Here is a 24,000-nt window from a genome sequence, read left to right as displayed (position 1 = left end):
AAAGAAAAGAAAAGGACAAGCTGTATTACTGAAATGGTCCTGCTGTGCCCAAGGATTAAGGCAGAGCTTTTAAATTGCTTCTGGGAAAAGTATTCGAAGTAATTAATACTGCCAAAGAGTTGGCTTGGGTGGCAAGTGAGAAAGGCAGAGGCAATTCTTCCCCTTATTTTAATCGGCTGGAAGCAAACAGGAAAAACAGAGAGTGAATATATTCAAGAATATATTCAAACTTGATTTCATTGAGGGCTGCATCAGGGTTGTGTTTGATCTTGGGAGGGTGGGGGCGGGCGGGCGTGGCCCAAGTGGGCGTGGCCAGCTTGACGTCACTCGTGTCGGGGCATCTGCGGTGGCCCAAATGCTCTGCTGGTGAAAACGGGCTCCAGAGTACCATTTTCAGCTCCGATGGCCTCTTGCCACTCGGGGGAAGTGGCAGATGGCTGTCACAGCTGAAAACAGAGCCCGGGAGGGCCGGCTGCAGCTTCCCGAGCTCTGTTTTTGCTGGCAGAGGCACCACGGGCTGGTCCTTTGCTGTTTCTAGGATGGCCCCGCGGACCGATCTAAGCACCCTGCGGGCCAGATCTGCACCCCCCTCTGGACCTTGAGTTTGACACCTCTGTTCAAGACAGAGCATATAAGCGATGCTTGAGCAGGGTCCACAGTATTGTCTGGGTCGCTGTACACACTCTTCACAACCTGTTGTCCTTGTTACCTTCTGGGAGGACGCTTTGTAATATCCGAAGCAGAACATCTATAGTAGATCCAGTCACAGTTTTGCGCATCAGCGTCGTGAACTTTCAAGTTTCCTCTTTCCGCTATGTATTCAAAATGGATAGTGATTAATATTTATGTGTGTGTGTGTGTGTTATGCGTGTGTATGAGTAGATATATACAGTAGTAGCCAAAATTGTGAAAACCTTTTGGGAAAAGTGTATTTTCTAAAACCAGGTAATAGCACCACTTTTTTTTTTTTTTTGGGAGTAGTACCATAAAATTATATACAATGGAAAGACAATTTAATCAAGAATGTAATGCAATAACTTTTATGAAGGACTTGCTATTAGAACAGCAATTACAGTATAAAGAAGAAAAGTGAAACATAGAAAAAATGAGATATACAAAAATGATCCCCATGTCAGTTAATACTTCATTGGGTAACCTTTAGCATGTATTACGGCCTTCCCATGGAGTGAACCAAGTCTTTTATTCTGCAGCTGTTCTAATGTGAAACCAAGATTGCAGGATTGCTTCTATTAACTGGGTTTTATTGCTGGGTCGCTTCTGATTAACAAGTTTCTTGAGTCGGCTCCATAGATTTTCAATTGGGTTAAGGTCTGGGCTATTCCCAGGCCATTCCGGCAGTGGAATAGGATTATCTTGAAACGCCAAAAAAAAAGGTGGTGTTATTAGCCATCAAAACTCAAAAATACACTTTTCCCAAAAGGTTTCCATAATTTTGGCCACTACTATACTTTCTTTTGAGAGCAGGTAACATAATTTTTAAATGTGTGCCATTGGGCTGATAGTAAAAACAAATGACAATAAAGATTATCTTACCTTATCTTGAATTTGCAGCAGGAGATTTAATATTGAGGGCTACGATATGGCATAAATTAAAATGGCATTTACTAATTGTTGGCCTTACTCATTTAAGAAGTTTCTGTCCTACTCCCAACATTTGAACATGGCATCCATGTAAAAAGGTCCATCCAATCGTTTTTTATGTTTTGGGGGGAAGAGAATATTGAAATTGGAAAAACCAACAGCACTATTTGGAACCGAATGAGATGTTACTGTTTTGGTGGCATCAAGTGGCATTCTCCATTTGGTGGAGAATAAGTTGAAGGACTTTTTGACAGCTTCTCAACAGTTCACAGGAACAGTCTAAAGAAATAATTCTTCCACCCCAAATACATTACATAGGCAAGCTGATGCGGCCTTAGATTCTTAGACTACTTTAAGACAGTAGTTTAATGGCGTTTGGGCCAGAGTTATGCGAAGAGAGACACTAGAATTTGAAAACCAGGATTCTTAACAGTGTTGGACAGTTTTTATTGGATTGAGAGGCCCACATGGCCATCCATCCATCATCCACTGTACAAGGGAACTGTAAGACCAATGTAAAAAGTGGGGGAGAGACAAGGAGGTATATCCTTATGTAAGCAATATCAACACATGGAACTTAAATTTTAATACACCCTTAAAGGCAGATGACTTCCCCCTGCCTTTATACCACCATGTTGCTGTAGATGCCCAGGTTTAAAGTTAATAAAGGCAGGTGTGAATCAAGGTACTAACTAGTGTTTTTTAATTGGTGAAGATGTTTAACTAGTCCTGGGGAGACCCAAGTTGAGTCTCAGCTAAGGAAGCTTCATGGGTGTCCTGGGGCCAGTCACTCTGCCCAACTTTGACCTCACAGGATGTTGTTATGGGGAAGAAGATTGCTCAGCCATGAAGCAATTGCTAGAGTAGGATACACTTAGACAATGCTACTTTGAACATAGGCATACAAGCCAGGCTTTATTTTAAAAAAATCCCGATCACAGTATGGTATGTATGTATAAAGGTGGGTTTCAGCAGGTTCTGACCAGTTCTGGAGAACCGGTAGCGGAAATTTTGAGTAGTTCGTAAACCAGTAATAAAAATTCTGACTGGCTGCGCCCCATCTATTCTCTGCCTCCCAAGTCCCAGCTGATTGGGAGGAAATTGGGATTTTGCAGTATCCTTCCCCTGGAGTGGACAGGGAATGGAGATTTTACAGTATCCTTCCCCTGGATTGGGGAGGGAATGGAGATTTTACAGTATCCTTCCCCTGGATTGGGGAGGGAATGGAGATTTTACAGTATCCTTCCCCTGCCACGTCCACCAAGCCACTCCCACCAAGCCATGCCACACCCACCAAGCCACACCCACAGAACTGGTAGTAAAATTTTTGGAAACCCACCATTTAGATAGAGAGATTAGATAGATAGATAGATAGATAGATAGATAGATAGATAGATAGATAGATAGATAGATAGATATAGATAAATATAGATATATGGTTTTAACCCACCTATTGATCATAATTGGTGCATTAATCCATCCAGAGATTTAAATTTTTCAATATTTTGCTGATATTCATTGATAAAGGAGAATATTTGTAGCTCAGAATTGAAAGGAGAGGTCTTTGGTGCTCTCTGAATTTGGTTGTGAGCTTGGTTGAATATTTAGAAGACGGGTGTCTACATGTCTACTAGGGGACACATGATAGCAGTGTTCCACTATTTGAGGGGCTGCCCCAAAGAAGAGGGAGTCAAGCTATTCTCCAAAGTACCTGAAGGCAGGACAAGAAGCAATGGGTGGAAACTAATCAAGGAGAGAAGCAACTTAGAACTTAGGAGAAATTTCCTGACAGTTAGAACAATTAATCAGTGGAACAACCTGCCTCCAGAAGTTGTAAATGCTCCAACACTGGAAGTTTTGAAGAAGAGGTTGGATAAACCAATTGTCTGAAGTGGTGCAGGGTTTCCTGCCTGAGCAGGGGGTTGGACTAGAAGACCTCCAAGGTCCCTTCCAACTCTTGTTATTCTATTCTATTTTCTTCCCCGTGAGTTTGGCATTTCAGAGAGTCAGAAGGAGGAACTGAATGCCCCTCTACACTCATCTCGAGGGTTGGCAAGAGCAGTGGTGGCCTTAGAAAGCGATGTATAAGCCTTGGCAGCTTTATAAAAATGATCACAAGAAGGACATCGAAAATCCAAAGGAAAGCTTTGTTCCTGTTCCGCGGTTCCCTCCAAATGCAGGCTGCCTCAAAATAATACTGTAGCAGTCGATTGCTCCTGCTGGGGTGGCTTTTAGGTTTGTTTAAAGCAGGGGTGTCCAAACTTTTTTGAGTGAGGGCCAAATACAGAAAAATAAGCAAAGGCCCGGGCCACGGGGGGGGGGGGATGGGCGTGGCTTATTTTGGGGTGTGGCTTGGTGGTCATGTGACTGGTGGGTGTGGCTAACTGCTCATGTGACTGAGTGGATGTGGCTATGGGCATAGAAACTACTCAGAGGGCTAAAAAAAGTAATTTTTGACCAGTCCTCACACTTATGACCATCCTCACATTTATGCCCATTGCAGCATTTTTAACAACCATATCACCCATTTCACAACTGCTTCTCTTCACCACGGTTACAAGATAGGGTGCAAAATGTAAAGATAGTTGTAGGTGTGAGGACCAGTCAAAAGTGTGAGGACAGGTCAAAAATAACTTTTCAGCCCTCTGAGTAGTCCCTATGCACAAAATGCTGCAACAGGCATAAATGATGACCGGTCATAAGTGTGAGGACTGGTCAAAAGTGCGATATAGTTTTGTCTGGAGACATTCTGCACACTTCCCCCACCAACGCTGTTCGGCCCTCGCCGCCTCACCTGTTTCTCGATGCGGTCTTCTTCTTTTCCGCCAGAGTCCCAGCTGCTTTCTATCAGTCTGCAGGGTGCAAAACTGTCACACTGGGAGATCCTGCAGCATGCAAAAAGCCCCAAGGGTCCCTCGGTTTGGGCACAGGTTTGGGAGCAGAGCCCCAAAGGGCTTTGAAGCTGCTCGAGGGCAGCTGGGGCCCATGTACAGAGTGCGCACAATAGCCTCAAGCCACAAGAGTTTTGCAGCCAGCCAGTCCTTCTCAGAGGCAGACAAAATGAAACAGAAACAAGCCAAGCGGGTGAGAGTCACCTTCAAAGGCAAACAAACAAAAAAACTTTTCTTTTGGGAAGAGGCAGCGCTGTGCTAGGAAGGCCGGCTGTTCTCCCCCTCCGAGGGCCTTGTGGGTCAGCCAGGAGGCTTTGGCCCCTTGGAGGAACGACCCTGGCAATGCCCATGGGGCACAGGGGCCACCAGCCGGCCAAGCTGCCTTGGGCCCAAAAGACTCTTTGCGAGGAAGGGCTTCATCCCCCTTGGGCATCCCGGCATCCCAGGATGTTGCCATCTTCCCCAGCTGTGGCAACACCGCGGGGGGTGGGGTGGGGTGGGGTGGGTCTCTTCGGCTCTCTCCCAGAGCCTCCTTGGTCACTCAGCTTCCCGGACAAGGCCCCAACTGAGCTGCGCCCCCCCTCACCAGGCGTCGAGGGATTCCCACCAACTGAGCTGCATCGCCGGGGGAGGGGGGGAGGCGGTGGCTGGAGAGGGACAACCCGCCTTCGCCGCCCCCCACCCAGAGGTTCTCCGGGGAGCAGAAGCGTCCCGTTCCCGCCGGGACCCTCGGCAGCCCCGGCAGCGGGGCCCACTCAGCAGCTCACCCCTCCCATCCTCCTCCGCTCCGCTCCCCCGCCCGTCCAGCCCTGCTCTGCCGACCCGCCCGGAGAGCCTACCTGCGCGGCGCCCGCGAGCAGGCGCCCGAGCAGCGCCGGAAGCTCTGCCGCCCGCCCGCCTCCTCCTCTGTCTGGTGGGCGGGCTGGAGCCGTGGCGTCAGGCGTCCCCTACAGCCCAGTGGCGGAATGGCCGGCCCGCAGCCCCGGGTGGGCGGGGGTCGCCTCAGCGGAGCCTCCCCGCATCTGCAACCGGGCGAGCGGCGGCGTTGCCATCTTCCCCAGCTGGGGCGGGGTGGGGTGGGGTAGGTCTCTTCGGCTCTCTCCCAGAGCCTCCTTGGTCACTCAGCTTCCCGGACAAGGCCCCAACTGAGCTCGCCCCCTTACCAGGCATTCCCACCAACTGAGCTGCATCGCTGGGGAGGGGAGGCGGTGGCTGGAGAGGACAACCCGCCGCCGCCCACCAGACAGAGGAGGCGGGCGGGCGGCAGAGCTTCGGCGCTGCTCCGGGCGCCCTCGGCTCGCGGCGCCCGCGCAGGTAGGCTCTCCGGCGGGTCGGCAGAGCAGGGCTGGACGGGCGGGGAGCGGAGCGGAGGAGGATGGGAGGTTGAGCTGCTGAGTGGGCCCGCTGCGGGGCTGCCGAGGTCAGCGGGCAGGCGCTTCTGCTCCCGGAGAACCTCTGGGTGGGGGCGGCGGCGGGTTGTCCTCTCCAGCCACCGCCTCCCCTCCCCAGCGATGCAGCTCAGTTGGTGGGAATGCCTGGTATGCCCCACCCAGAGGTTCTCCGGGAGCAAGCGTCCCGTTCCGCGGGACCCTCGGCAGCCCGGCAGCGGGCCCACTCAGCAGCTCAACCTCCCATCCTCCTCCGCTCCGCTCCCCTGCCCGTCCAGCCCTGCTCTGCCGACCCGCCGGAGAGCCTACCTGTGCGGCGCCCGCGAGCAGGCGCCTGGAGCAGCGCCGGAAGCTCTGCCGCCCGCCCGCCTCCTCCTCTGTCTGGTGGGCGGGCTGGAGCCGTGGCGTCCCGGCGCCCCTACAGCCCAGTGGCTGAATGGCGGCCCGCAGCCCGGGTGGGCAGGGGTAGCCTCAGCGGAGCCTCCCGCATCTGCAACCGGGCGGCGGCGGCTTCCTTGGGGCCAGGGCGGGGCCGCACCCCACTGTCCACCGAGAATTTGCTGCGGGCCAATAAAAACTGACCCGCGGGCCGCAGTTGGCCCGCGGGCCGTAGTTTGGACACCCCTGGTTTAAAGTGACCAGATTTCAGCGATGGCAAAGCGGGACACCATTGACGGGGGTGGGGAGGTGGGGGGAGCGGGGGCTGCGCATGCGCGCTGAGTCTTGCCACCTGCCTGAAGGAGGAGGAGCGGATGCTGCTTCTCCGCTCTTCCAGCAGGCTCGGCTCTCCTCAGCTCTCCTCTCTGCTCTTCTCTTCCTCTCGGGTGAAGTCAAGTAGTGTCTCTCCTCCCTCTCGCGCCCCCTTCTCCACCACTCCCCCTTCTCCACCTCCTCCTCTTGCGTTGCCGCCTCCCATTTTCAGAATGGGAGTGAAACAAAAAAAAATCAGGACTTTTTGGAATTGCCGCGGGACGCGGGACAAATTATTAAAAAGCGGAACTGTCCCGCCAAAAGTGGGACATCTGGTCACTATAGGTTTGTTCCTGCCAATGGCGAAGAAGGAGCAGGAGAAAATAGTGGAAGGGCAACAGTATGTTGGAATGCATAGATACTCCTGTGCAAGAGATGGCAATGGTTTTATGCTTAGAATCTCTGCTTGCTTTGGCTAGACCAGTTGGATCTATTAGTATGTGGCAGGTGTGTCTTAACTTTAGCGACTGTCGTGTCCCACTCTTCCGCTGACGGCCGGGTCAGGGAAATCCGAATCAGGCTTGCCTCTGCAGCTCTGCCCAAAGTCCTAGCAAAGTCCTCAGAGCAGGCAGGAGACCATACATTCCTCAGTGTTCGGGAGCAGGTAAGAAGGCCCCGGCTGCTCTGAGGGCGGGCAAGACACAACAGCGACATTTAAAACAGGGGTGGGGCCGCTGGGGGTTCGCAGGAGGTCGCGAGAACCTCTAGCTAAGATTTTGTGCAGTTCGGAGAACCCCCAAATCCCACTCCTGGCTGGCCCCGCTCACCCTGCCCCGCCCCTCCCAGAAGTCCCTACGTGGCCCATTTTGGATGCAGATAAGTGCAGGGCGCGCGCGGAAGCTCAGGGAGGGTGAAAAATGGGCTTACTGGAAGTTCTAGTAAGGGGCCCCTTTCCAGCCTCCAGAGGGCCTCCTGACCCCGGGGAGGCTGTTTTCGCCCTCTTGAAGGCTCGAGGAAAGCCTCCAGAGCCCGGGGAGGGCAGAAATGCCCCCCCTCGCCGTCGTGCAGGAGGCTGACTAGGCCATGCCCACCATGGCCACGCCTACCCAGCAACCAAGCAGAGAACCCCCTGCTAAAATTTTTGGAGACCACCCCTGATTTAAAACCTCTGGACTTCAACTCCCACAATTTCCTATGTTGGCCAGGGAATTCTGGAAGTTGAAGTCCACCAGTCCTAAACTTGCCCAGATTGGACACCCCTGGTATGTGGAACGCTTCCCGAAGAGGCAAGATAAGTGATCTGTGCTTACTCCTTACGAAAGAACAGTTGAGGATGCTGGACTTTGAATAGATTCCAGAATACTTCTTCTAGTAGCCCAACTACTCTTTGCCATTTTGAGGCTACTCCATGTCTTTGGAGAACCGGAAGTCTCCAGGGTTCAGTTACTCCTGCTGTTCATGCTAATTGATCATGATGCTCCTCATCCTTCTTTTGATTGGCCATCTTCCTAAATCTGCCTCACTGCGATTGGTCATTTCCCTTTCCTGTGAGTATTTCCACTGGCAAATTTAAGGCTTCTGACTTAAGTGCCTACAACAATCCAGTGATTTTCTGGGGAGTTGGAGATGATTATATCTGTAAACTAAATAACTAAATTGCAGGATGCAGGATGCAAGGAGCAGGGCATTCGAAGATGGGTAGGCAGGTAAACAAAACTATAAACTCCGGGGAGGATATATAGGAATCCTTTTATCTTAGATATGCTGGCTCCAGGTTATAGTTTAATTAGCTCCAGCTTTTTAAACATGGGGCAGTGGGAAGTGGCCCCAGGTTACACCCTGCCCCCAAATTCTTGCCATGACTCCAAGAATGCCTGCAAATGTTGCCTTCAAGTCTTGTGGATATTGGTGACAACAGCAAAATGTGACTAAACCATAAGGATAGCACGAAGTGAATTTTACTTTACTGGAATTCATTTTTTGTTAAAACTGAATATGAGCTAATTAAAGCAAACTGGGTTTTAAGCAGTGGTGAAATGTAAAATTTGTTACTACCGGTTCTGTGGGTGTGGCTTGGTGGGGGGGAAATGTGACTGGGTGGGCGTGGCCAACTTTTTTTTTACTTTTAAAAGCATTTTTTCAACACCTTTGGCCGAAGAGGTTGTAGAAAAAGTGCTTTTAAAAGGCTCCTCTGACAATCCCAGCTGAGTTGCCTGATTGTCAGAGGCTTTTCCTTTCTTTTAAAAGTATTTTTTTTTTTTGCCTTTAAAAGAAAAAAAAGCCTCTGACGATCAGGCAACTCAGCTGGGATCGTCAGATGAGCCTTTTAAAAGCATTTTTTTCTACAACCTCTTCGGCCGAAGACATAGAAAAAATGCTTTTAAAAGGCTCTGACGATCCCAGCTGAGCCGTGCGATCATCAGAGGCCTTTTTTTTACTTTTAAAAGCATTTTTTCAACTGAAGAAAAAATGCTTTTAAAAGTAAAAAAAAACCAACCTTCTGATGATCGTGTGGCTCAGCTGGGCATGTGGGGGGCAGGGATTTTTGCTACAGGTTCTCCGAACCACCCACTGCCATCGCTACTGGATCGAGTGATCCGGTCCGAACCGGGAGCATTTCACCTCTGGTTTTAAGCCTGCTTTTACTTTATTCTGCATTGGGAGCTCATGTATATCTAGGCCAGTTAAAGGTCAGGCATGGCCTTTAGCCTAGAAAAGTTTTGCTCTTTAAGCCACAGGGAATGGGTGTGTTCCGTTCCATGTCCTGAGTTGGATGAGGAAGTCCAAATGAGGACATTTATATTATCTAGCAATTTCTCAGTCACCAACTCTCTACCAGGTTTGTGTATAAATCAAAAATATGAATGTGGATTTCTTCTTTTTTAACGCAGGGAAACGTTTAGCATCCCTCTGATACCACTTGGCCTGAAAGAGACTAAAGACATGGACTTCGCAGGACCCCTCAAGGTATTGTTTTTTTCCCAAGCAGCAGCGTTAAAGGAGTGTTAATAAATAACAATAAAAAGCAAAGCAAAGCAAATAATTGCTAAAAAAGAAAAAAAAAGTTAATTGCCAATATTCTGCTGAAAATAGCTCTTCCCCTTAAGCTTTCTCCTAGGAATAAAATAACGAACAATTTACAATAGAAACCGAATCAGATTTAATTTGGACAGAGAGGTAGAGCTTCGTAGGAATTCCTTTTCCTAAAATTGCTTCTTTGTATTTTGAAACTCTCTTTTTTTTGGTTGTTGTTAGATTTATCCAGAAGCTGCTGACCGGTAGCTATGCAAATATTTATATACTGCGCATTAAATTAGTTCTTTCTCAAGGCCTTTATCTTTAGTTCCCTCTCCCCTAAGTGCTGGATACGTCTGAGTTATGGACTTTATCCTTTGGATTCTACCCCCCAAGCCTCTCTTCTGCTTTTAAAAAATCGGAGATCACACCAAAACTTTGTGCTTTGTGCTAGATCAGTGGTGGTGAATCTATGGTACGTATGCCAGAGGTGGCACTAAGAGTGCTCTCTATGGGCACATCGCAGCCCAGCTCCATTATATTTCTCCCGCAGGGGGAGGGAGAGAGGGAAGGGAAGAGAGAGAGAGGGAGGGGAAGAGAGAGAGAGAGGGAGAGAGGGAAAGAGGGAGAGAAAGAGAAGGGGGGAGAGAGAGAGGAAGGGAAAGAGAAATGATATTATAAAAGTTTTTCCTTTTTATTGTTGCTAAGCGTAATTTCAAAAGCAGGAAAAAAGATAATGGTGCATAAAAGTGCATTCATGATGTTTTTCTTAGAACATTTAACTGAACTAACCTCATTATTCAGGTTAAATTGCCGTGTTGGCACTTTGCAATAAATTTTGCAAATTTATTTTGGATTGCAGTTTGAGCACTCGGTCTCTAAAAGGTTCACCACCACTGTGCTAGATGATGAAAGAGATCTAAAGTCCAGCAGCCTGTTTTGTTTTTTTTCAAATTTTTTGGGAGAAGGGCCAGGCAGTGTTAAAATGAGCTGAGGAGGCTAGCTTGCTGAAGGGTAGGATCAAGCCCTTTGAGCGTCATTCTCCTAATGATAGGACATTAGGCCTGCTAGTCATCTGTCCTAGCTGCAAACAAGTCCGGCAGACTTTGGAATTTGAGATGACCCTCTTTTAACCTGGCCAATCGTGGAGGTAAACAACATTTGGCAACTCTAGAATTTTCATCAATGACCATCTTGGTTGGGGAATTCTGAGAGTTGACCTTCACAACATCTGGAAGGTGTTGCCAAGCTGAAGACACACTCATGCCAAAGAAACCTCGGTATAATAGCAATGGCACTTAAACCAGCTGTGCCAAACTTGGGGGCACTTAGATCTGGCCCACGCGGCCACCCTGGAAAGAAGCAAAGGACCAGCCAGCTATGCCTCTGTCAGCAAAAACGAAGCTTCGTTTTTGCTGACAGAGGGTCGCAGGAGACCGCTAGAGTCAAAAACGGAGCTCGGGAACCCGCTGGCAGAGCGCTCAGGCCACCACAGGCGCCCCTGACATGGGTGAGTTGAGCTGGCCACGCCCACCCTGGCCACACCCACCCTGTCCCCCCCACAAGGTCAAACACAACCCTGATGCGGCCCTCAGTGAAATCACGTTTGACACCCTTGACTTAGACTTATATGTTGTCCGTTAGTGATTTACAGCACTCTCTGGGTGGTTTACAATGTAAGCATTATTTGCATTTTGCCCCCAATCATCTGGGTCCTCCTTTTACTGATCTCTGGAAGGATGGAAGGCTGAGTCAGCCTTGAGCCCCGTCGGGATTGAACTGCAGGCTGCGGGCAGAGTTTGCCTGCAATATAGGCTACAAATCAGAATATCTATAAGGACTTAAGCAATAGCTGCCCTAATCAGATCAAAAGAACATCTAGTCACATGAGTAGATCAATGTAAACAGGGTCCAGTTTATTCTCTGTTTTGATGAGATAGTTTTCTGTCTCATCTTGGCTTTTAAATACATTTTTAAGCTAAGTGGGGTAGAAGAAAATACATATTTCATTCACAGCTTTCATTGTAGAGTTTAGGAACCTAGCTTCCCATAAACTTTGTCGTGTAAATTCCCTGGGAAACTTTTTATGTCATACAGCATGAGACTTTTAAAACAAATCACTTTGATGCCATTGGATATGGCATACTTTGTCAATATCAGGTTATAGATATATTTTTTCCCAATCTAAGCTCTTTATTTTTCTATCTTTTCTGTTACATTCAGAAACAGGTTTATTCTCTGACATAATTGTCACCAAAAAAAGCAGCAGTGGTTGTCCAGATGTTTACATCAAGTTTGAAGGTATACAGGGCTGTGAACTTTAATGGAATAGAATCTTTCAAAGAAACTCAGTTTACATTTAAGTCCGTCTTCTCAACTCCAGGTATCATTCTGGATAATTTTTTTTAGGTAGATTTCTTCAGCTCCTCTTGGCAGAATGTTGGATATATTAATTTATGTCTGTGCCAAACACGCAATTTGAAGGCTTTTTTTTAAAAAAATTTTTTTTAATTATTTTCAGGACTTTATTCTGGAACATTACAGTGAAGATGGTGCAGAATATGAAAATGAAATTGCAGATCTTATGGATTTAAGACAAGTAAGCTGGCTCTGTTTTAAGAAGGCGCTGTTTGATTTACAGTCTTGGCGGTGGGGGGGAAGAGCCTGTCCCTATTTTATTCTCATTTTAATTAAACATAATAAAAGGGAAATACAACACCAATCACTAGTGCATTTCAGTTTTCAGGCCACCACTCCTTCTCATCCCCTTCCTTTATCTTTAATTAATTTTGTTATAACGATTTTATTTGTTGTGAACCACCCACAGTCATGGGGAGCCAGGTGGCGTACAAATTTAATACACAAATAAATGATTATTACTTCTCCTGTCTTTTCCCTTTGAGGCTCTTTTGACCTCGATAGCTGAAAACAAATTTTTCAGCATCCAAAGTCTTTTTTGAATGGGAAACAGCAGTGTTATACTCAAAACGACTGTTTTGAATTTGCCAAAAGTTCAGATCATAATTTGAGCAAGAAAAAAAACCATCTAGGTTTGTATAAAAAATTAAAAACTTTAATGAAGAACAAATACGAACTCAATTGGAAATTTCTGAGATCGGGGAGTTGAGGTTTTAAGGAGTGACGATGGATTATGATTTGTGTTATATTTTAATTTTTGGTTGTTAGTTTTATACCCTGTATTCGGTTCTGGGAAGTCCTGGGGTGGGGGGAGGGAGGGGGAGGGGGGATGAAGTAGAAAATGGATTGATGGTTAATGTACAGAGATGATTGAAGATGTATAATCAATGTAAGATCGGAGCTGCCTGGCTATCATTTCAGAATGATGGGAAGGAAGGAAGCAGAAGAGAGAAGGAGGTAGGAAAGAGAAGAGGAGGAAGAGGAAAGGAAGGAAGAGGGATAGAAGAGGGAGAAGAAAGGAGTAGGGAGGAAGGAGGAGAGGAGGTAGATAAGAGAAGGTGAGGATGGTCGTGGAAAGTAGAAGAAGGTAGAGAAGGGAAGAGAGTAGGAAGGGGGTGGTGACCGGGCAGGTCCGATTAATTGTATATGATGGTACATTAAATATGTTATTGGATATGAATGTTAAAATAAAACTTTTTATAAACAAAATAATTATACAGATGTTACTTGAATATATATATGGATAGCTGATGAGAACTAAATAGCTTGAAACAGATCTATTCTAGTCTCCCTTTATTTCTTTTATCAGCAAAACACAAATTTTATATATATAGCCCTGTTTTTATTTTCTGAATTCCAATCGATTAAGAGCATTCATATGGGCCACACATTAACTTTATAGCTAATACCTATCCTCTATATATTTAAAGGCCTGCCGGACACCGAGCAGAGATGAATCTGGAGTTGAGATGCTGATGAGCTATTACGTACAGCTTGGCTTTGTAGAGAATCGGTTCTTCTCACCCAGTAGAAATCTGGGCATTTTATATACTTGGTAAGAGCTTTCTTGAAATCGAACATTGTCTAGTTTAATGAAAAGAAGGACTAGGGGTGATACGATAGCAGTGTTCCAATATCTAAAAAGGCTGCCACAAAGAAGAGTGTGGGGGAATCAACCTATTCTCCAAAGCACCAGAAGGCAAGACAAGAAACCATAGATGGATCCTGGGGATGGAGATGGATGGGAGAAATGTGTCTCCAGTTTGGGTTGACCCAACCGCTCTTAATTCCAGGTTGCTTCTCTCCTTGATGGATGGAAACTAATCAAGGAGAGAAGCAACCCGGAATTAAGGAGAAACTTCCTAAAAGTGAGGACAACTAACCAGTGGAACAGCTTGCCTTCAGAAGTTGTAGGTGCTTCATCACTGGAGGTTCTTAAGAAGAGCCGGACAGCTACTTGTCTGAAATGGTATATCGAATAGAAGACCTTCAAGGTCCCTTCCGACTCTATTCTAATTGATTGATTTGTTTGATTGATTAAAAAACAAAAAAGTCCAGTTGCCTTTTGAACAAACGCACCTTTGGAATGGCGGTCTGCTTCACACATTGTGCTAAATCACAAAGTGATTTCTTTATCTGTGAATTAAAAGGGTTGTGTTGACCATTTTATTCAGCCCACCCATGTTAAACCAAAGATGGCTTAGTCCAGTGATGGCTAACCTTTTTGCTGTTGCGTGCCAAAAGTGGGGAGAGCACGGGGGTTCACGCACGTGCGTACCCACACCCATAATTCAATGCACCCTGCACCCTTGCGCATGCACGCACAACCCCCCCTGTGCGACCCCCGCTTTTGGCACGTGATGGCACGGTGAGACTGGAAGTCCCATTTTTTGCTCTTCCCCAGGTCCCAGAGCCTTTCTAGGAGCCTGGAGAGGGCCAAAACGGCCTTCTCCACGCCCCCAGGATGCCCTCCAGAGGCCAAAAACAGTCTGTTTCCCGATTTCTGGTGGGCCCAGAACGCCCGAAAATCAGCATGCGTGCGCCGGAGCTGAGCTAGGGCAACGCTTATGTGCCCTCTGATATGGCTCCGCGTGCCACCTGTGGCATGCGTGCCATAAGTTCGCCATCACAAGCTTAGTCCATTGTGGAAACTGGTCTGAATCACAGAATACCTTCTGAACAGTGGTAGTATTCAGCCAGTTAAATCCGATTCGGGCAAACCAGTAGCAGCGGCCGCGGGTGGCTCTGCCCACCCACCTGGACGTAATCACATCCCATTTATCCACGTTTTTGATGCTCTGCACTTGCGCAGAGGTGGGGTGTGGACTCACATTTGCAAACTGGTAGCGAAGGGAAGTGAATGCCACTTCCTGCTTCCGAACCAACTGGCAGGCAAATTACATTTGGATCTAAACTGGGATTAATAAGAAAAGAATGTTTGCTCATTTTTTGGGGGGGGCATCTTAAAAACATTGCAAAGCAAATCTTTTCTCCCCATTTTTTTTTCTTCTTCTTTCCTGGGTCGTTAACATTTATGCTCTCTCCGGTTTTTCTTGAAGGTATGACTCTTTCACGGGCGTTCCCGTTTGCCAGAAGAATGTGTTGCTGGAAAAAGCCAGCATTTTATTTAACATCGGAGCCCTCTACACACAGATCGGTACAAAATGCAACCGGCAAACAGGAGCCGGGCTTCAAAAGGCCATCAGTGCTTTTCAGAAGGCAGCAGGTAGGAGCGAGAAGGGTGGGGTAAGGTTCCCCCACCCTACCCCACAGCCCCTCCCTTAAAGAAATGCCTGGAGATTGAATAGCTTTAATCCTCTTGTTTGCTATTGTGATTTCCTCTGGTTTGTCTCTGTTCCAGCGGTCAGGTGACTGTCTGAGCTTAATTTCACACTCTTTGGACATCCAAGGGAGGCAGAATTAACACCCAAAGAACCGTAAGCAAGAATAGCAAGGAATGTTCGGGGGTTTTTTTTTTTTTAGTGACGTTCTTTTCAAAACTTATTATTAACTCCTTCTGCCTCCTCCCTGTCAGGTTTACGGAAGGCACTTAAGTAGGCTGTTTAGCCAGAGTAAATGTTGTTGTTGTGAATTAATGACTTACGTTATTTCGAAATCCTGGATAATTTTTGGTGTCCGTCGTTAACTGCTTTCCATTCTTTGCAATCCAACTTGCAAATCTGCAAATCTTTTCTGGTCTGGAATAGCGTTGTGCAATCTTGCATAGTGGCCTCAATGCCTTTTGCGGATTTTCAGCAATATTCGTGTGTTTGCTCAAATTATACGGCCGTCTAACTCAGTGTCTAAGACGCTGAGCTTGTCGATCGAAAGGTCAGCAGTTCGGCGGTTTGAATCCCCAGTGCCACATAACGGGGTGAGCTCCCATTACTTGTCCCAGCTTCTGCCAACCTAGCAGTTCGAAAGCACGTAAAAAAATGCAAGGAGAAAAATAGGGACCACCTTTGGTGGGAAGGTAACAGCGTTCCATGCGCCTTTGGCATTTAGTCATGACCACGGAGACGTCTTCGGACAATGCTGGCTCTTTGGCTTTGAAACGGAGCTGAGCACTGCCCCCTAGAGTCAGGAACGACTAACAACTAACGACTAGCTCCTTCAATTTTCAAACCAAACCAAGACTGGTTCTTGAACTAAAGAAGCTTCTTGTATGAAACGCAAAATGTTTGCAAGGGAAAAAAATCAAATTCCAGTTGCTGTTTGGAAAAGCACATTTTGGACAACCAGTAGCTTCTCTGAGCACTCCTATTGCTTGGATTTTAGCTCCCCTGCACTTTTATTCCTATTCCTCCTTGAGGAGCACCCGGAGACTCCAGGTAGTTCAGAATGCGGCTGCGCGGGTGATAGAGGGAGCCCCTCGTGGCTCCCATGTAACACCCCTCCTGCGCAGACTGCACTGGCTGCCTGTGGTTTTCCGGGTGCGCTTCAAGGTTTTGGTAATGATCTTCAAAGCGCTCCATGGCATAGGTCTGGGTTACTTACGGGACCGTCTACTGCCACCGAATGCCTCCCACCGGCCCGTGCGCTCTCACAGGGAGGGACTCCTCAGGGTGCCGTCGGCCAGGCAGTGCCGACTGGCGACGCCCAGGGGAAGGGCCTTTTCTGTGGGGGCTCCCACCCTCTGGAACGAGCTTCCCCCAGGACTTCGTCAACTTCCTGACCTTCAGACCTTCCGCCGCAAGCTCAAGACACATCTATTTATTTGCGCAGGACTGGACTAGATTTTTTTTTTAAATTTTTAAAATTTTAAATGTCTAAATTTTAGATTTGGTTTTAAATTGGGTTTTATTGTTTATATGTCTATTTTAAATTTTGGCCTATATAATAAGTTTTTTAGATGAATGTTTTACTTTGTATATTTATGTGTTTTTATATGGCTGTACACCGCCCTGAGTCCCTAGGGAGATAGGGCGGTATAAAAGTACGAATAAATAAATAAATAAATAAATAAATAAATAAATAAATAAATAAATAAATAAACACATATGTGCGAGGGGAACCTTTACCATTTTAACTCATGAATTGCAAAATAAGGTGGAAGGAAGAGGGTACTCTTAAACCCCGAGTCACCAGATGTGCAGGAAGTCCTCGACTTAACAGCAGTTCATTTAGCGATCGCTCAAAGCTGCAACAGCACTGACAAAAACGACTGATAACGTTTTTCACACTTACGACCATTGCAACCTCAATTGTGGTTGTAAGTCGAGGACTATCTGTACTATTGTCAGTCTTCATAGTAACATCTTAGGAGCAACCACCTTCATACAAAATTCATACATAGGTACGTAGATAGGTGTAAAATGGTTTTGAATAGAGAGTTCACTAGTATCACCACCGGATAATAATCTTTAATGAAAACAATTACTAATTTTTTGAAGAAAAAAAATTGTTTGGAGAAAACATTTTGGCAGTTTTTTTTGGGGGGGGGGGAGGAAAGTGGGGAGATGGTTGAGAATTCAGTTATCGTAAAGGTGATGCAATATCATTCAAACCCTACCCACGGACCTTTGTGGACAGAATGAAAGATTGTTGCTAAGATTTTCACCTATAAACACAACCCTGGGCATACAAACATACAGGGAGGCCTTGCCAAAGAGCAGATGGTAAAAGAACAAATGTTCTTTTAGAGACTCTGAGTAATAAAATAAACACCTCTCAAATCCTTAAGAAATGGCAGAACTGGTTAAATGTTGTCTGAAGTTTCTGACTTCTTCGCTCTGCGATTCTGAAAACATTTTGTTAAGACTTGTGATATAAAACGGCCCGTGACAATCCGGTGATCTTTCTAATAAGGCTATCCAAATTTGCGAGCATCCCCAATCACTGATTGGATTCAAATTGTTTTACTCCTAGTTTGATTTGTCCAACTTTATCTTAGCCCCGCGATGGCGAACCTATGGCACGCGTGCCAGGGGTGGCGCACAGAGCCCTCTCTGTGGGCACGCGCGCCATTGCCAGCTGCTTTTCTAGTTTCTATTGTGGACATACTGGTCTTCACGTGAAGACCAGCTGGCAGGCGTGCATATGAGTGCTGGAACTCAGAAGAGAACAGCTGGATGGGACCCAGAAGAGCAGTTGGCTGCCGTGTGCATGCGCACTGGCCAGCTGCTGTCTTCTGGGTTCTGGTGCTGCAGCACATGCGTATGTCACGCTCACGGGCTCCAGTTTCGGCGCACGGTGCTGAAAAGGTTAACCATCACTGTCTTAGCATGTCAGATGCAAACCATGGTTTGCAAATTACAGTGGTAACCGAAGATTCTGGAAAGAGTGAAGAGAAGAGCAACAAAGATGATTAGGGGACTGGAGGCTGAAACATATGAAGAACGGTTGCAGGAATTGGGTTTGTCTAGTCTAGTGAAAAGGAGGATTAGAGGTGACATGATAGCAGTGTTCCAATATTTGAGGGGCTGCCACGAAGAAGAGGGAGTCAAAGCATCTGAGGGCAGGAAAAGAAGCAATGGGTGGAAACTAATCAAGGAGAGATCCAACAAAGAACTAAGGAGAAATTTCCTAAAAACGAGAACAATTAATGGCTTGTCTTCAGAAGTTGTGGGTGCTCCATTACTCAGAGGTGGTTGCAGCAAGTTCTGACCAGTTCTGGAGAACCGGCAGTGGAAATTTTGAGTAGTTTGGAGAACCGGTAGTAAAAATTCTGATTGGCCTGATCCCCATTTATTCTCTGTCTCCCAAATTCCAGCTATTCAGAAGGGAATGGAGCTTTTGCAGTAACTTTCATCTGCCACGCCCACCAAGCCGTGCCACATCCACAAAACCGGTAGTAAAAATTCTGACTGGCCCTGCCCCCATCTATTCTCTGCCTCCCAAATTTCAGCTATTCAGGAGGGGATGGAGCTTTTGCAGTAACTTTCTCCTGCCAGGCCCACCAAGCCACGCCTATCAAGCTGTGCCACGTCCACAAAACCGGTAATAAAAATTCTGACTGGCCCTGCCCCCATCTATTCTCTGCCTCCCAAATCCCAGCTATTCAGGAGGGAATGGAACTTTTGCAGTAACTTTCTCCTGGAGTGGGGTGGGAATGGAGATTTTATAGTATCCTTCCCCTGCCATTCCCACCAAGCCACACCCACAGAACCGGTAGTAAAAAAAATTTGAAACCCACCACTGCCATTACTGGAGGTTTATAAGCAGAGTCTGGACAGCCATTTGTATGGAATGGTATAGAGCAGGGGTGTCCAAACTTGGTCCCTTTAAGACTTGTGGACTTCAACTCCCAGAGTCCCTCAGCCAGCAAAGCTGGCTGAGGAACTCTGGGAGTTGAAGTCCACAAGTCTTAAAGGGACCAAGTTTGGACACCCCTGGTATAGAGTCTCTTTCTTGAGCAAGGGGTTGGACTAGAAGACTTCCAAGGTCCCTTCTGTTATTCTATTTATAGCTTATCACGTAGGTCAACCCAACTACCTCCTCTTCAAGATCCCCACCAGAAATTCTTTCACACCAAAGAAGGCTCCGTTTTGTCTAGAACAGGAGTGGAAACAATGCAGTCTCACTTAAGGTGTTCAACCTCTCCCTTTTTCCCTCATCAACCAACTTGCTGTTTGTTTTGAATGCATGAGTATTTGACGGAATGGGCTGGAGCGTGGCATGATGGGTTGCCTTAAAGATTTAACATTGCCTTGATTTTGCATTTTGCAGTAATTTCAAAGTGGTAGCCGAATGTGGGGTGGGTGGGTGGATGAGAGAGAGAGTGTAAGTTTGCAGCAGGGTTTAGGGCAACCATCCATTTTTGTGCAATTAAAATTTGCCGATAAAACTTGACAAACCAGTTGGGAACAATGCATTTTTTTTATTATTATGATGACGATCAGATCTCTGCTGAATGCTACTAAGGATTTGAAGCTTCAGCAAATGTTTGTTTTACAGCTTTCCAAAGAATTGGTTTGTGTGGAATTTATTTGAACCAGGTCCAACTTGGTTCCGTCTGGCAGCTTGCCTGCTGACAGATTTGTCATATTGTCACAGCCATATGTAGGTCTTTGGTTATTCGGGTTTTCTCCCACGTAAAATTGGAAGTGTCTTGGCGACGTTTCGACGAAGTCTTATTCGTCATCTTCAGGCTGGTGTTTACAGCTTCGTATTTCTGGGAGCAATGCACAAAGTACGAAGCTGTAAACACCAGCCTGAAGATGACGAATGAGACTAAACGTCGCCAAGTCACTTCCAATTTTACGTGGAGAAAACCGAATAACCAAAGACCTACATACAAACACCCGCGAATACCTCAGAAATATATATATATATATATATATATATATATATATATATATATATATATATATATATATGTAGGTCTTTGGTTGTTTGGGTTTTCTCCCGTGTAAAATTGGAAGTGTCTTGGCGGCGTTTGAAGTCTCATTCGTCATCTTCAGGCTTCAGCCGTGCTTCTGGGAGCAATGTGTGATCGCAGCTGTATATATATATATATATATATATATATATATATATATATATATATATATATATATTTGTTTTCTGAGGTTTTCACGGGTGTTTGTATGTAGGTCTTTGATTGTTGGGTTTTGTCCGTGTAAAATTGGAAGTGTCTTGGCGACGTTTCGTGAAGTCTCATTCGTCATCTTCAGGCTTCAGCCGTGCTTCTGGGAGCAGTGTGTGATCGCAGCTGTTTCTTCCTTTTTACTGCTAGTGGGAGTTTGAACTGATTGGGTGGGAGTTTGGCTGTGCTCTGATTGGATGGGGTTTTTTGTGCTCTGATTGGCTGGGGGTGTGTCCTGTTTGGGTGGGGGCTTGGTTGTGCTCAGTTTAGTCTGTGTTGCAGAGGGATTTGAGCTGGTGAGCTGCATAGCTGTTGTTTGGCTTTGTGGTCGTGCTACATCTTCATAGTGGGTGTCAGTCTGCTGCATGTATGGATTGGAGGGGTTTGAAATGGCTAATGTTGCAGCTGCGGTCTGGCTTCTGGTCCTTGGTCGTGCTTCATGATCAGTGTGGGTTTGGGTCTGCTTTCTGGGTGGATGTGCGGTGGTGACATCCTGTGTGGACCTCATGAGTGTGGGTCTGGTGTCATTCCTCATGTTAGGGAATCGTCCGATCCGGTAGCGATGGCAGCGGGTAGTTCGGAGAATTGGTAGCAAAAATCCTTGCCCCCCCTCACATGCCCAGCTGAGCTGCGTGATCATTAAAGGGTTTTTTTTTACTTTTAAAAGCATGTTTTCTTCGGTCAAAAAATGCTTTTACAAGTAAAAAAAAGCCTCTGATGATTGCACAGCTCAGCTGGGATCATCAGAGCCTTTGAAAAGCATTAAAAAAATGCTTTCAAAAGGATCTGGCGATCCCAGCTGAGTTTCCTGATCGCCAGAGTCTTTTAAAAGCATTTTTTTACAACTTCGTCAGCTGAAGAGGTTGTAGAAAAAATGCTTAAAAAATAAGAGATTTGGTCTCCATCTTTCATAATCGGAACCGGAACCTTGGCAATTGCTTTCAAAGAATTTGAAAACAATTGAAAGCTTCATGCACATTTTCTGCCCTGTTTGGGCTCTGAATTTCCTCTTATTAAAAATGCCTTGGACCATAGAACATGAATAATAAACACGGCATGCTAGTGAGATAAGGAGGAAAATATCTTAGAACTTATCTACCGACATTATTTGCTCTTTTTTTGTTCCCTTTGATTCTTGCTTAGAGTAAGTTGTTCCTCATTGGAAACCGAGAACATATGTCAACTGAATTATAAAGTTATGTACTCCTTATTCTTTTTGCACATGTTCAACTTGGCTACATAAAAAAAAAAGTTTACCTTCTCAAACCTGTCAATAAGAGCCTTGGATGCTTGAGCCAGAAATCCAAGGAGAAATAATTTTATTCTGATGGGTTTTCCCTGCCAGCTGAAGTCGTTTCAAATGTGGCTTGATATTTTGTTAGCTGTGAGCATGGGCTATGTTTAAAAGAGTTAAATTCAACATATAAGAGTCTCAGTGGTTAGAACGTATCATAATTCTGCCGACTGCCAGGAGTTCGATTCTCACTGTCTCAAGGTTGACTCAGCCTTCCATCCTTCTGAGTCGGTAAAATGAGGACCTAGATTGCTGGGGGAAATATGGTGACTCTGTAAACCATTTAGGGAGGGCTGTAAAGCATTGTGAGGCGGTATGCAAGTCTAAGTGCTAGATAATCAAATATTAATTAATCACCTTGTCCCAATGTTGGATTGATTTCTTTTAAAGTCCTCTAGTTCCTAACTTCGAATGCCATGTTGTGGTTAGACAGCCACGGATTACACCCTTAGAGCAGGGGTCTGCAAACCTGGTTCTTTTAAGACTTATATAACATAATAACAGATTTGGAAGGGACCTTGGAGGTCTTCTAGTCCAACCCCCTGCCCAGGCAGGAAACCCTACACCATTTCAAACAAATGACTTGTGGACTTCAATTCCCAGAGTTCCTCAGCCAGCTTTACTGGCTGAGGAATTCTGGGAGTTGAAGTCCACAAGTCTTAAAAGAGCCAAGTTTGCAGATCCCTGCCCTAGAGGATTGTGTGAAAGACTATGAAGAGGCTGGGAAAGTAATAGAGAGAATGTTGAACATAAAGCAGCCAAGAGATAAAGAGTAAAGTTTGTTAGTAGCTTATCTCATAAATGACGGTGGCATTAAAGCTGGAAGAGGTTTAAGGAGTGGAGAAGCTCCTCCTTAATAAACTCATTAATGAGTCTGGAAATTGACTGTTTCCAAGGTTCCGTGTCTTGCCCCTAACAGAGAGATGGGCAGCAAACAAATTTAATAAATAAATAATGAAAAACAGAAACATTGAAAGCACCTTATAGAAGTGTAGGTGATTCTTGTTCCCATGTTTGCACGTTGTTGGGAGGTAGAATAGAGAACATCTTACGGCATCTTCCAGAGCAGCGTTTTGACAACTCTAAGGTGGGTGGACTTCAACTCCCAGAATTCCACAGCCAGCATGGCGACTGGAGAATCCTGGGCGTTGAAGTCCACACATCTTAAAGTTGGCAAGTTTGGGAAACACTCTTCTAGAATTCCACCAAACAAACTTTAAACTTAAAAGTAATGATACTGAAGACAAATTTGACTTGCCTCAGTAACGTTTGGGTGACCCAAATGTATAAATCTAATCTAAACTGAGAAATGAGTGGCTAAACGCCACTACCATTGTGTTTCCATGAGATTGTGGAATCGTTGCTCTGTTAATCCTGTTTGTTGCTTCTTCCCCAATTTCAGGAGTTCTAAACTATCTAAAAGAAACTTTCACTCACACTCCAAGTTATGACATGAGCCCTGCCATGTTGAGTGTGCTGGTCAAGATGATGCTCGCTCAAGCTCAGGAGTGCATCTTTGAACAGATCTGCCTTCCTGGGATAAGGAATGAATTTTTCACGCTTATAAAAATGGCCCAGGAAGTTGCGAAGGTAAGCCGTGTGATGTTGTGACCCAGGCCCAAGTAGGTAATAGTAGACGCAATCAGTTCAAAAACAAACAGACTTTATTAGAACAGCTGAGAATTAACTCATTCTCAACGTCGTCCAAACTAAATCAAAACAAATTCTTTATAACACACTTCTTCAGTCTTATCACCAACCTTGGTCTAATTAGGCAAACTGCCAAAGGCTTTTTTTGGCAAAAGTTCAAAAGCAGAAGACCCCAACAAGAAATAACTGCAGCAAGACAAGGAGCGAGGCTATCAATGTTGTTTTCCGGCAAAGAGCCCAAACGCTGTTGCTGGTCTTTTAAGCCTTCTGGGAGGGGCCAATCATCTCTTGGCCCTACTCCCGAGTCGTCTTCTTTGCTTTAGCTGCTCTTGCCTTCTGGCAGCTCTTTTCATGCGTGCACTAGGAACAGGATCCTCCTGTTTCTCTGCCTCACTACTGTCAGCCTCTGGAGGCTCTGGAGTCTGCACCTCACTCCCCGATGGCCCTGGCCCCATCTTTGCCTCCTACGCAGAGCCCTCATCCGGGCCTTCCTCAGTCTCCAGGACTGGCCCATGTTCTTCCTCA

At 46.0% G+C, this 24,000-nt stretch overlaps 1 protein-coding gene across 1 annotated transcript in view; it reads left to right on the top strand.

Annotated features, from left to right (window-relative positions):
* The window catches only part of RHPN2 (rhophilin Rho GTPase binding protein 2), a 65,621-nt gene that overhangs the window by 26,165 nt on the left and 15,456 nt on the right, over positions 1-24,000 (top strand). Inside the window, exons 4-8 of the mRNA XM_058155611.1 lie at positions 9,463-9,538; positions 12,108-12,185; positions 13,435-13,559; positions 15,064-15,230; positions 23,228-23,415. Coding sequence (XP_058011594.1) covers positions 9,463-9,538; positions 12,108-12,185; positions 13,435-13,559; positions 15,064-15,230; positions 23,228-23,415 — 634 coding nt within the window. The remainder of the gene's footprint in view (positions 1-9,462; positions 9,539-12,107; positions 12,186-13,434; positions 13,560-15,063; positions 15,231-23,227; positions 23,416-24,000) is intronic.

This window comes from Ahaetulla prasina, chromosome 12 (genome assembly GCF_028640845.1).
Source record: "Ahaetulla prasina isolate Xishuangbanna chromosome 12, ASM2864084v1, whole genome shotgun sequence".
Classification (NCBI taxonomy): domain Eukaryota; kingdom Metazoa; phylum Chordata; class Lepidosauria; order Squamata; family Colubridae; genus Ahaetulla; species Ahaetulla prasina.
The sequence above is the reverse complement of the archived record's forward strand: the minus strand, read 5'-3'. Positions and strand labels throughout refer to the sequence as shown.